At 42.3% G+C, this 13,766-nt stretch overlaps 1 protein-coding gene across 1 annotated transcript; it reads right to left on the bottom strand.

The window, feature by feature from the left end:
- Positions 1-8,770: 8,770 nt before the first annotated feature.
- MUC22 (mucin 22) lies at positions 8,771-13,196 on the bottom strand. Its single transcript, XM_045521643.2, has 3 exons — positions 13,037-13,196; positions 11,298-11,938; positions 8,771-9,459 (listed from the first exon to the last, which is right to left on the bottom strand). The coding sequence occupies exons 1-3, from the start codon at positions 13,101-13,103 to the stop codon at positions 9,379-9,381; spliced, it is 789 nt and encodes a 262-aa protein (XP_045377599.1). The 5' UTR covers positions 13,104-13,196; the 3' UTR covers positions 8,771-9,378.
- Positions 13,197-13,766: the final 570 nt, after the last annotated feature.

Raw genomic sequence — 13,766 nt, 5'->3', positions numbered from 1 at the left:
GACTTATAACAAAAGGCTGTGGTCTCTTAACACTACTTTCGCAATCTCTAATTCTCTTTTCCTAGATGCCAAAATTTCAATGCTCAATTGGTTTTATCTTCCTATTTTTTAATAACAAGTTGTATCAGCCAGGGCTGAGTGCAGGAAATGGAGATTACTCTAGGTATATTAAACAGGAAGGGATTTTACAAAGACTGTTAGGAGCTTTTGAAATCTTTTAGGAGGGCTGAAGGAGCAGGTTCTCAGCTGAGCCTTAGGGAATGATAGCAGAACAGAGCAGATCTATTAGGTGACCCTTTGATGGCTTGTCTATAAATTTATCACAAATTTGTCATCAAATTCTCCTTCAACAGTGTAGTTTTCCTCTCCATTCAAATGCACGATAATTAATTTGTCTTTTTCTTGGACGTAGCCTTCTGTAACCAGGTAAAGAAATTCTCTTTATTCCTGAGGTTTTGGCCCCAAACTCCTATTTCAATCTGGACCTGTTGATCCCTAGGTGTCCCACATAGCTGCCTCTTGGGATGTCCCTTTAGCATTTATATATGTGTGTGTGTGTGTGTGTGTGTGTATAAAATGATACTGCTTAACACCTGAAGGTGACAAGAAAAACTCTGGAATTTTCTTGACCCAAGGAGGGATAGGAAAGAAGACAGAACTATTGGTTGTCATGGGCACTGTTTCCACAGCTGCATTGCCATTTTGACTGTCATTACATATAGTTTGATGGACTGTGCTGCGACAAAAATATAACTTTTTCTTGATTTAACAGTGATCTAGGCAGGACAGACAACAATAGCCCCACTTGATAAATGGACAAACTAAGGGTGAGAGAGATTATACACTCTATTAAGGAGCAGAACTGGATTAGAACCCAGGTTTTCTGGCTTTTTCTTTTCTGATGTCTGTTTTCACTCCGTTAACTCGTTCACAGTCAAAAAAATGACTGCCTTACAGTTAATGTGGCAAAAATCACCAGAAATCCTACAGTCACTAGAAGAAAAATCCCACAAAGTAGGACACCTGCTCACTACTGGAGCCTCAGTGCTGAAGTCAGTGCCTGTCCCAGAGCTGGCACTTAATGAATGTGTATAAAATGAATGAATGAACGGTGTAGCTGTTTATTTAGTGAGGGAGCAAAGCTCCAGAAATTTTAAGTGACTCATCAAAGGTCATTTGTCATATTTTATAAATTACAAGATGTGTAATAATTTTCACACTTAGTATCTCTTAAATGGGAGTATATCTTACAATCAATAACACGTCATAGTTAATTGACTGTGTTTTTCTTTCTTAGTGGTGCATGAAACAGTGGTATGTTGACAGCAAATGGAGTCTTAGATTCAGTGAAAAATGGTGGCTGTTTGTGGCCATATGCTGGGCCTCAGTGCCCAGAAAGTGCAACACAGGGAGGGAGCTGGGGTGTTACACTATGAGCTGTAACACCAGCCAACTTCCCCTGAGGCACTCAGAAGTAGGCGATCTATTTTGAAGAGAGATGCCAGTCTCTGAGAGGGCTGCTCCCCAGGCCTGGCCACTAGGGGCCTCATCAAGACATTTCATCAGAAAGATACTGGCAGTCTGGGAGCCTGTCTTTGGCCAGGCTATTGGTTGCCATGGATACTGTTTCCACAGTTGCTTTGCCCTTTTGACTGTCACTGCATCCGTACCTACCCCCGCCATTATCTCTTTTCCTTGCTGAATATATATTTAAATTAAATATTCATTCATGTCAATTTAACAGGTTTACCATATCCAGATTTTTCTAATGGTTGATTTTCATTAATGTTGACGTTTTTGGTATCTATTTGACTTTACTAGTTAGTTCTGCTTTTTATAATACTTGCAACCCTGTGGTCCAGTATCCAACGCTCCATTATACCTCAGCTCCATTCAAGTTGGGTATCAGCTGCAAGCAGCTAAACACAAGCCGTGAATACTGATGAGGACGAGGAAGAATGGGTCTGTTGTGAGACCCAGTGTGAGAGAAAATGCCTCTGCTCAGTGGGTACGTCTGTAGCTCATTTGCTCGCTGCTCTGAATGGTTCAACTGCTGATGGTAAATGTCACAGCTGAGAGTTCCATGAGTTTTTCTGTTAAGGTTCCCAAATAGGGTGTAGTCACAACTTTTGCATCGTTGTAACGGCCGTGTCCACCAGCTTCCACCAGCCCCTTGAAGGCAGACGCTGTTTATATGACTCTCCACTGTGTCCTCGGAGCCACATATAGTAACTGGCGTATGTGTCCTCGTTAAAGATCCGATGTATGGTGAAATGAATCATCACACATCACCTCTCCCGTGCGTAGAGCATAAAAGCTGAAAAACTCTCCTGGGCGGAGAAAATCATAAATACCTTGAAGCATCCTTGACTCAGGGCTTACAAACCCTTGGGTGGAGTCCTGAGCTTAAAACAGAGCGACTCTGCTAGTGTCCAGTCTTCAGGTTATTTCAAGGGTGGGGCCTGAGATGCTGCAAATATTTTAAAAAGCAGAATGCATCTGTCAAGGCAAATAAATGTCAAAACTGACCACATATTTTCCTCTGTATTTTACACACAGAGATGGGTTTATTTGTGTCTATGTATCCACAGCTCATTTTCAGACTGGGGGCTCCCCAAGAATGGGGACGGTGTCTGTTTTCTCTTGCTTGGCTTAAAGCCGAAAACAGATTAAAGACAAGGTTATTCATCACCTGAGAGGCAGCTGTAACAGTGAATGATCTTGGAGTCAGAAGACCTGAGTTTAACTCCACCTTCTCCCTCCCCACTCTGCCACTCACCCTCCATGTGACTCGGGGATAATTTATTTAACTCCTCTAAGCCTCAACCTTTGCATTTTTAAGAGGGGATGATTTTCTTACCTCACCGAGCTGATGTGAGGATCAAAGGAGATCACATATGTGAAAGCAGCACAAAGTGCCCATAAACATGTCATAAATGTCAGGTCAGTTACCCCCTCCCTTGGGAAGCTGTCCTGGGTCTGTGGCAACTGAGAGAGGCCCCTCCTTTGGGCTCCACCTTAACACTTACCTCTATTATAGCACCTTACAATGTAATTGTTGGTTTTCTTGTTCTCCAGGGCAAGACCTCTGTCATTCATTTCAGTTAGTCTCATGTCCTTGTTCTCAAAAGAACACCCAGCACATGCTGGCCACTTATTTAAAAAATTTTAATTTCTTTGTATTTCCTAACAAGACCGAAACCAAAGAAATAGCATCAAAAGAAAGTATGCGTTCATTCCTTTATTCAAAAATACATATTTTGTCAAATCTAAGATGACACTGAGTTCAAGATGCACTATCACTTATGTCACCCTAAGAAAGAAAGATCTCTGCCAACTAAACCACGAATCGCCACCAGTGGTAAGACACATCTTCATTTTATTTATTTATTTTTAAACACCTCCTTTCCAGTGTTTTAATGTCAAACTGAAATTTCAGTTTAAAATGATTTGTTTTATAATTTTGAGTGCACACACATGCAAAAATCCCCAAATACATAGTAAATAATTAATACAGGAAAGAAACTCTGCTAGGTGTTCTAAAGTTGCACTAAAAGTGGGGAATGGGTGTTATACAGATTTTGTATTTTTAGATTCAGATATTTGTTCATGACAGTGTTGGTTGGAAGGGTTTTGTTTGTTCAATATAACATTGATCTAATGATAATTTCCTTTAGTATTTTTTTAAGAAGAAAAACTAGCTATTAACCTTAACAGTTTGTTTAGAAGTAGAACCTGGTATTTTTTAATTTCGTTAAACTTTGGTGGAGACTTTTGGTACTTTTAGATCCAGCCCTCATGTGCGGTTATAATCTAAAATCTTAAGGCTTCTGCTGTCTCCAGTATCATATTTTTCTTATAGGCTCTTTCATTAATAGCCAAAGGCAACTATAGCAGTTAAAGGAAAGAGATTTAATTGAAATTTTTAAGGTAACACTAACTATTTTTTTTGAGGTATAGTTGATGCACAATATTATATAAGTTTCAGGTGTACAATTTAGTAATTCACAATTTTTGTAGGTTATTTTCCATTATAAAACATTGGCTATATTCCCTGTGTTGTACAATATTTCCTTGTAGCTTAATTATTTTATTCATAGTAGTTTGTACTTCTTAATCCCCTCCCCCTGTCTCCCCTCTCCCCTCTTCCCTCTCCACACTGGTAACCACTAGTTTGTTCTCTATGTCTGTGCATCTGTTTCTTTCTTGTTATATTCACTAGATTTGTTTTATTTTTCAGATTCCACATATAAGTGATACAGTATTTGTCTTTCTCTGACTTGTTTCACTTAATAATACCCTCCAAGTCCATTCATGTTGTTGCAAGTAGCAAAATTTCATTCTTTTTTATGGCTGAGTAGTGTTCCTGTGTGTGTGTGTGTGTGTGTGTGTGTGTGTGTGTACCACATCTTCTTTATCTAGTCATCTGTTGATGGACACTTAGGTTGCTTCCATATCTTGGCTATTGTAAATAATGCTGCTATGAACATCGGGGTGCTTGTATCTTTTAGAATTAGTGTTTTTGTTTTTTTCTGGTATATACCCAGGAGTGGAATTTCTGGGTCATATGGTTGTTCTATTTTTAGGTATTTGAGAAACTTCCATACTATTTCCACAGTGGCTGCACCATTCCCACCAACAGTGTAGGAGGGTTCCCTTATCTCCACATCCTCACCAACATTTGTTATTTGTGTTCTTTTTGATGATTAGTCATTTAGACTCCATTTTAAACTATAATGTAATGGAGGAAAATGTACATCTTAGGGTCAGTGAAGAAAAATGTTTATTGAATGCCAATTCTTTTTTTCCCAATTCTTGTTTCATATATTGCCCCCAATATCCCTTTTCTCAAGGAAGTAAATTCTAGTGGAAGGAGACAGTGAACAAATAAAACAAAAGTTCAACTTGTGATCAGTTCCACAAAGTAAATAAAAATGATGATATATGGAAACTAGAGTTAAGAGTTTTAGATAAACCACAGGAAAAGTCATGTCTAGGTTAGAAGAATAACTGTGTGTTATTAAGGTATCAAAGAATATCTTCTGTAGGGAGAATGATGAATCACTTTTGCTGGATAACTTCACCAAGCATTCTCATTTATAAAGATGGGGAGACTGAACCAGAATGTGCAGTCATAGACATTCTTGTGAGAAGTGACACACCCAAACGGGCATAAATCCTGTTCAGGCACAGTTCTTTAAGGGGTATGCTTGCTCGGTCTCCTCAACCTGGCCAGCCTAGTAACAGCACGTGCCATTTGGGGTCACTTGGATGTTGTACCACTTTTTAACAATAAATGCCTAAAAACATTCTCTAAACACTGGACTTCTTAAAGAAAAAAGGAGGATTAGCTGAGTGGGGCTGGCCCTACATGCTGGAATGAGCTGTATACATTCACTGAAGAGATGACAAGCATCGATACTTGTAACAAATTACAAGTGTCATAATGAGTATGAGTATAATGTGACTTGGAATCCAGCCACCAAAGCTTGTAGTTCAAGGTCCCGGAAGTGGTCAGGGAGGGATTTCCCTTATTCTTTAAGGCTTCATTTTTCCCTTCGGGGTGTTTTTGCAGCATCTTTACCTTGTCCCTTTCTACCTTCAGTACTGTCCAGAGACCAGATGATCGTGCATTTGTCTCTGGGTCCTCACAGGCAGGAACCATGCCCTCCTTCCCAGCAGTACCTTGCAGAGGTGGCCACATTCTGGAGTTGGAGGCTACGTGGTGAGATGAGGGAGTCTGACTCAGCAAAGCCTCTGTGCTTTTGGCAGAACTGCTGACCCAAAGGGACATGAGTGTCTTGAGGGTAATCAGTATGGACCAGTTGACTTTAAGAATTTCACTTATCCTACGTGTCCTTATGCCTCTATCTTATGTACAACCCCAGGATCTTTGGAGAGCAGCAAAAAGGACTAAGGTTGAATTGCCCTCTAGTCCAACAGGAACAGAAATTATTTTAAGTGAAAGAAAATAAAATGCTTCAATAGGTCTTGCATGCTAAGGTTTCCAGGCTGAGTCATGCAAGCTATGCTACTTACAGAGATTTCACCCTCTCTGCAATTGCTCAGTTATCCTTGAGGCGCGGAAACAATACGCAGACTCCCTCAGCTAGAACTTGTGGCTCTAGTGATTCCTATGACATTGCACAAACCAAGACTGCATAGGTGCTGCCCCCTTGAAGGCCAAGGCAGATTCTGGAATTCTTTCCGCTTGCCAGTGCTCTTTAGTGAATGCTCAGCCCCAAATCCCAGCCTGGACTGGGAGAGTTTTATGGTGAAGATCAGACTTTTTTTTTTAAGTGTTTGGTAACTAAGAGACCATGATCTCATGCACCACGAAGAAAAACACAGTTAATTAAATTATGATATGCCATTGACTGTAAGATGTATTCCCATATGAGAGGTGTTGAATGTGAAAATTATTATATATCTTACATTTATGAAATATGATAAATGACTTCTGGTGAGTCACTTAACATTTCTGGGGCTTTGTTTCCTTATGAAATAAACAGATATACCGTTCATTCATTCACCCAATCACTCTTCTTTCCTAGTATAAACTGATACCCTTGCTACAGAGAGTTTCTTGAATCACAAACTTCCTTTTCCATCGCTGCCTCCATGGGAGGTCATTTTATTATTATTCTTCCACTCCCTACTTGTGCATAGGTTACGTGTTCTCAAACTCTTAGCACTAGAAAGGACCTACTGTAGTGTTTCCCTAGATGGAGTCTATGGATGTATTCTTGGACGTCCATCATGTCCATACGACATTTTGAAAGACTGTCATGTAAGTTAGGACCCTGTTTGGCTGGGATTACAGAAGGCTGCCTACCTGAGCTGCAGTACACTACTCGTCTCATATGCAAAAGGTTGGGAGTAGCAGCCAGGGTGTAGAAAAACCATCAGGGACCCAGGTGGTTTCTTTCCCCTGCTCCACTGTTAGCATGATGGTCTTCCCCTTCTGGTTTGTCTCCTCGATTTGCCAGACCTCCAGATCTCATACTTACCTTTCAGGCAGGAAGAAAAGCAGAGGGTGAAGGGGTGAAGGACCTTCTCCTGGTGAGCCTCTACCTTTCCACTTCAAGAGGGACACCATCCCCAGAGACTTCTGCCTCCACCCCACTGGCCAGAACCATGTCTCACCACCACACCTGGCTGCTAGGAAGACTGGGAAATTGGGTATTTCCAGTTAGACGCATTGCCACCCTACACAAAACTTGGGTTCTCCAAGTACTAAAGAAGAGGAGAATGGATTTTGGATAGTGACTCGATGTTTCTGCCACACATATTTTCTTTAGATGATAATCTTTAAAATCTCCATAATAAAATCTTTTCCTGGATTTTGTTGATGACCAATCTAAAACCAATATAAAGCTAACAGAAATGATGAGTCTTTATAATTGTCACAGGTTAGCAAGAGTAGAACAAGGACTGTCTTAGAATTTAAATGATGCCTTTGCCTTAATCTGAAGGCCAGATAATCTCACAGCTCAGTGAGAGAATGAAGTCTTGAGAGCTGGCGCAGGGAAAGCCCATGCAAAGGAGATTTGTTTAACTATGCTGTAGGAATTAATACCATGTCAGTGTTGGGAGCAAATAATTCTTTAGCAAAAAAAATCATGCATCATATTAAATTACCACTGTAATCTGTAATTTTAGTGGAACAGTAGACTACAAGTATCAGGAGTTTGTATGTCATTTTCTGGTTTATACATGCTTAGGTAATATAATAACAATCACACTAATTTAAGCCAACACTGGGAGTTCTCAAAAATATTTTTTCTCCTTAAAAGAGTTACCACTTAATTTTGAGAAATACTGGCATTTCTCAAAAATAGTAAGTAATAAATATTTATTTATTAAATAAGGCTTGCTAGTACTTATTTAATCCCATTCTTTCGTTTTAAGGATGGAAAAGAGGCTCTGAGAAGGAAAGGGGTTTGCTCCAAGTGTGCCAAGCTACCTGATAATGAGCCTCAGTCTTTTAGCTTCCAGCAGCCCCAGTGCACCAATGGGTCAAATGCATCACTGGTTGTATCATAAAAATGATCAGCGCACCTGTCTGTCTTGAGCATTATCTGGTAAGCAATTTGAGTCTCATTCAGTTTGTAGTGCCAGTACTTGGATGATGACAGGTGTTATGTAAATTTTGGAAACACTGACTGAAACTGGATTTTAATATTTCCATTTATTATCCTGTGTCTCTGATTCTCTACCATAACACCATAATTCCATTATCAAACAAATGGTGGAGATGCTGATAGCAGTGGCTGGGAGGGCAACCAGTAATCAGCCATCTTCAAAAGTCTTTGCTTTCTGCTTTTAGTCCTGAACACATGGAGCTGTTACACTTAATATTTTGGCCTTGTCTGTGGTCTTAGCCATCTTAAGCATCCTTTGGAAGCCTTTCTGTGAAAGAAATTCCACCCTCAATGACTCACAGGGACAGAGGTGTTCTCCCAGTCAGAGGTCAGATCAGGACCTTGCTTTCCTCATTTCATACCGTGATTGAGATGGGACTCAGCTATTTGCTACGGTGGCTTGTCCCCACAGTAAGTGACTAGTTGGCTACATCCTGTAGACACGGCTTTTTGGCCTGGGTGTTGGGAGGACTTGGGTGTGGTGCTCTCGAGAGAACAGAAGCTGTTATCCTTCAGCTCGACAGACTGCCATGAACAGACAGAAAGGCATGGAATTTATGGCCCATGCTAGGCAGTTAATAATTATTTCATTAAATGAGTGGATTTAGATATGTGACCTAGACAGAAACAGACAAACATTTGCTTTATTTCTTTGATCAGGCTTAATAAATCTCTTTTTTTCCTTCATTTGACTAATTTTTAAATTGAAGTATAGTCGATTTACAGCATTGTGTTAATTTCTGGTATACAGCACAGTGATTCAGTTTATATATATGTGTGTGTGTGTGTGTGTATAGAGAGAGAGAGAGAGAGGGAGAGAGAGAGAGGCCTTTTCATATTTTTTTTCACTGTAGGCCATTAAAGGTATTGAATATATTTCCCTGTGCTATACCGCAGGACCTTGTTGTTAAGAATATCTCTTATATTTGAGTTATGTGTGTCTTCCCCAGATTGTTTTTAATGACTTAACCTGGTAGATAGGAAAAGGCAATTTTCCTGAGGCTGTAACCATGGCCAGACAGAATTAGGTGATACTAAGAGCAGACAGGCATTCTTCTGAGTGTCCCTAATGTGCTTATCCCCAGGGCCAGCTGCCTTCTTCATCTGGTGGTTCCGGGGCTCCAGATGGGGGGTGTGGAGGCCCGAGGACACACACCCTGCTTCATGGTCCCGTGGAGGCCGACAGAAGTCTGGTTTGCTCTAGAACCAGCTGTAGTCACTGCCGGGATCTTCTTCATGGAGTGCTCCGATCCATGACAGGGGGGTGATAAACAGCTCCGGTGGGTGGATTAAATGGATGCAGGAAACAATTTTTCTAGAGTGAAAGAATGCGGTTTGGTTTTAAGACTTGGTTTGTCCTTTATGCTGTACACCAGAAGTTGACACATTGTAATTGACTATACTTCAATTAAAACAATTACCACCACCGAAAAAAAAAAAAAAAAAAGACTTGGTTTGTCTTTTAACCCTGGTGGTTGTGATTTATCAAGATCCATCCAGTTCATCTCTCTGACTCCTTCCTATTTACCATTTTCTTTAGATCCTGACACTTCCCACAAAAGAGACACAGCTTCCAAAAATGTTGATGTCATGTGGGAAGAATAAAACTATTTTGATCAGTGGAATTGTGGGGAGGAATGGAAATAAAGATAATTCATATTTTAAAAACTTTTTTTGGTCAAATGTTTGAAAGTTTAAAATTTAGCAAGTTCGGGAACACAGACTTTCCCCTTACTTCCTGTACCCTGAGACTTTTGAACCATCTCTTGTTTTTAGTCTCTACAAGGGGTTAAGAAGGTGCCATCGCTAGTGATCACTCAGTGCCACACTTAGAGGCTGGTTTGGAGGGAGGAAAGGACCCACCAGCCTGGAGCAAGAGAATCTGACTTTTCATCGTGATTCACATGATCAAAAGCTCACTTGTTTGTGATTACAATGAAGTCAAGAAGGTCCTCCCTCTACTGATGAATATTGAATGTGACTCATGCGTGTGCCAAGTAGATACTGAAGCTTTCATTTTGTCAGCCGTCCTTCAGAATGCCCTAGTTTCACAGTGTGATTTTGGTGAAATTAAACCATGAACATCTCAACTGAGCAGAGCATTACTTTTGGCTTAATCACACTTATAAACCGATCCCGAGTTGTGGATCTGCCGCTTGGGCCAGAGGTCAGTGCACAATGGCATCAGTGACCCACAAGAATGACTGAGGGTTTTTTTTTTTTTTTTTTTGAATGAGGTTTTAATGACCTGTATGAGCTAGCCAATTGTGTAAGCTGCCCCTTGCTAAGATTCCACTGTAGGATGACACCAAAGGACCAGTCCTTCCCCATTCAGCAGAGGCCAGAAGTTGAAGGCTTGGATTTTAATACTTGTTCTTCTTCTTCTTTTTTAAATGGAGGTACTGGGGACTGAACCCAAGACCTCGTGCATGAGGCATGAGCTCTACCACTGAGCTATAGCTTCCCCCCAAGGCTTGGATTTTAGACCAAAAGTCAGCAAGAGGAAGTCACAGGCTGGCACAGAGTCCTTTTATCTCCTTTTGTAGAAACAATTCCCCTCAGAGACATTAAAAGACCCAGAACTCCCCACTGAGAGCTGTCACGCATTGTCTCTCCAGGAAAGAGTAGCTGTGCTCATTAAAACCTACCCAGTCCTGGTTTTAATGATCTTTTGCAGAATTTCAGAGTGGGTGGTATTAATACAAAACAGCACAATTTCTGACACAAGTGGCCATCTAAAATGTTTCCATTTTCTCCTGTTACCCCTCAATTTCTCATCTCTGAAAAGTTCCAAACATCTATCTTTAACCTTATAGTTTAATCCTTGCTCAAGCTCTCACCATGTCTCACTATATTTGTGTTTTTGTGGTCCTCTTTCTGTCCATTTTATCTCTCTGCATACTCTCTCCCCTTCCCTCTTCCTCTCCTTTCTCCCTCTGCCTCTTCCACCTTCCTCCCTCCCTCAGTTCTGCCCTCAATTTTTATGCTTCCCTTTCTTTCTCTCCATCTCTGTCTCTCTGTGTCTTTGCAAAGCTCTATGCAGGTGTCCTCATGCCTGATGATTTCACACGCCTCAGTTCCCAATGCCCACCTCATCCTCCTCAGATGCCCTGTTCCCATAATGCCCTTAATATTTCAGGGCCAAATACTCACCACAAGAAAGCCAAATCCAACAAAGAGTGCAACAGTGACAGCGGTGGCAGCCAGGGAAATGAGGATGATTCTGATGGGTGTCTGGAGCCCAGGGGGTTTCACTGCCGTCACTGAATCTGTTTCCTCTGGGTGAGTGTCTGGGTGTTTAGTGGTGTAATTTTCTGTGTCTTCAGTCCCTGGTTCTGAAGTGGTGTAGTCCTCCATGGTCCCCAGGCCTGCTGTGGTGTAATCCTTTGTGGTCCCCGGGTCTGCTGTGGTGTGGTCCTCTGTGGTCCCCGGGTTTGCTGTGGTGTGGTCCTCTGTAGTCCCCGGGTCTGCTGTGGTGTGGTCCTCTGTGGTCCCCGGGTCTGCTGTGGTGTGGTCCTCTCTGGTCCCTGGATCTGTGGTGGTGTGGTCCTCTGTGGTCCCCGGGTCTGCTGTGGTGTGGTCCTCTGTGGTCCCCGGGTCTGCTGTGATGTAGTCCTCTGTGGTCCCCGGGTCTGTGGTGGTGTAGTCCTCCATGGTCCATAGGTCTGCTGTGTTGTCCTCCGTGGTCCCCGGGTCTGCTGTGGTGTAGTCCTCTGTGATCCCTGGGTCTTCAGTGGTGTGATCCTCCCTGGTTCCTGAATTCAAGGTGGTGTAGTCTGCACAGGCTCCTGTGTCTGTATTGAAAGTCTTTTTTAATGTGGATCATTGATGCCCATCATCATCTGTTCTGCTTAATATTTTTCATAACTTTCTTGCCCATTCAAATGCTCTCTCTCCCCATATAATGTGGTTGGACTTATTTGAGTTAAGGATCATCTGATATTTTAGATTTAATTCTGATTAAACATATTCCACAAGATGCCCTACAATATGGAGTATCCAGAACTAATTCATGTCCTTAGACAGTCTTCTCATCCAGCCTTTGATTCTCCCTTTGTGGTTCTGGTCTCTTTGTAGACCTCACTCTCCCCTGCATTGGTATGTCAGCAATCCAGCCATTCTGACTCCACATTTGTATGTGTTGCCTCTCATCCAGGTATGCCTGGGTCTCTGGTAGACAAGTGAGGCAGGAGCTATGACTTTTATTAGAGATTAAATTCAGGTCATGGGTTGGTATGTGGTTTAGAATGAGGCATCTCCTGGGTTGGATCTGGGGCAGAAGTGGCAAGATCGAAGGCAGGCAATAGTCAAGGTGGTCTGAGGGTAGGGGTCATAAGGGGTGGTGAGTGTGGTCTGGCTGGGGTTGACAGCAGCACTGAGTTGGGTATAAGTAGAAGGAAGAAATTAATCTTTTCCCCTCCCACCACCCCCACCTGCAGGGCATCAGGACTGAGAGTATTTACTCTCATGAATAAATGCAGCCTAAATGGCATAAATTTTAGAGTCTTGGGTTCCTTTGCCCCAGAGAGTTCATCCTACCTGCTGCTGATTCCCCCAAATTCCTCAAATAGGGCTCAAATCTTTCATTTCTTAAGGAAAGTTGAAATACAGGAACTTAAAGTCTAAACAATCAAAATCAGAGAATTTCCTTAAGAGAAGATGCTGGAAAGAGATGAACAGGAACCCTAGGAACACTGCTTCCCTGTGATAGGGAGTTTGGGGCAGGTCACTGGGTCCAGAGATCCCCAAGGTCCTCTCACCTATCCTGTTACCTTCACTCAAGACTGATCCTGCCTGAGTCCTAAGAGGACCTTCTCCAAGGATCCCGACCCCCACATCTCCAGACCCTGGGGAACCTTTGTGCCCTACTCTCCAAAAAATAGTTCACTCACCCAGTTCTAAACACCCGAATAGAAGCAGCAGCAGAAGAGATGTGGCAGGGCATTTTCTTGTTTTCATCTCAAGAGAATCTACATGGGCTGGAAGCCAGGATGTCTCTTCCTCCCTCCTCTCTACTTTTTCTGTCTTCCCTTCTCCTTAAGTGCACAGTGGCTGTGACATTTATATGAGCTGCTACTAAAGGAATTCAGGAAGCCTGGGTCTTCTTTCCTTCTTTCAGGGAGGAACAACCACTCCTCTACTCTCTGTCAATCAAGGGAAGAAAAATCTGTTAGAGAGGAGTGACAGGGCGGAAGAGAGATGTCACAGATTCAAGAAGAGGATCTTGGCTCTGGCCCAGGGCCCAGAGTTGAGCGGTAACAGGGGATCAAACTTGTCATCATGGGTGGCATCACTTTCAGATGCAGAGCCCTAGACAAAAGCTGTCCGCCACACCATGTCTCAGTGCTCGGAGAAGGGCTTGAACTTCCTTTTCTGCAGGTGGGCGTGGGAAGGTTGGGGTGACTAAGGAGGGTACATGCCAGGTCTGCCTGGGGGACAGTGTGTGGTAAGAGGAGAACTAGATGTCAGAGGGCATAGAGCATCTTAGTCCTTAACAGGAAGAAGCATTGATGAGGAAGGTGGAAACACTCAATCTCTTTATCTTAAAACCACCCTCTTCTCTCAGTCATCCACCAAAGTCTTTTTCAGTGGCTCATCTCCCACCTGCAGTTTTACCTCCTT

The sequence above is a fragment of the Camelus bactrianus genome, chromosome 20 (genome assembly GCF_048773025.1).
Source record: "Camelus bactrianus isolate YW-2024 breed Bactrian camel chromosome 20, ASM4877302v1, whole genome shotgun sequence".
Lineage (NCBI taxonomy): Eukaryota > Metazoa > Chordata > Mammalia > Artiodactyla > Camelidae > Camelus > Camelus bactrianus.
Note: the sequence above shows the minus strand (reverse complement) of the source record. Positions and strands in the feature narration are given on the sequence as shown.

Coding starts and splice junctions, on each gene's coding strand:
- MUC22 (XM_045521643.2), bottom strand. CDS start 13,103: ATGAAAACAAGAAAATGCCCTGCCACATCTCTTCTGCTGCTGCTTCTA. Junction 11,939..13,036: donor ATTCGGGTGTTTAGAACTGG/GTGAGTGAACTA, acceptor CTTTCAATACAG/ACACAGGAGCCTGTGCAGAC. Junction 9,460..11,297: donor TTGGATTTGGCTTTCTTGTG/GTGAGTATTTGG, acceptor CTTTCACTCTAG/AAAAATTGTTTCCTGCATCC.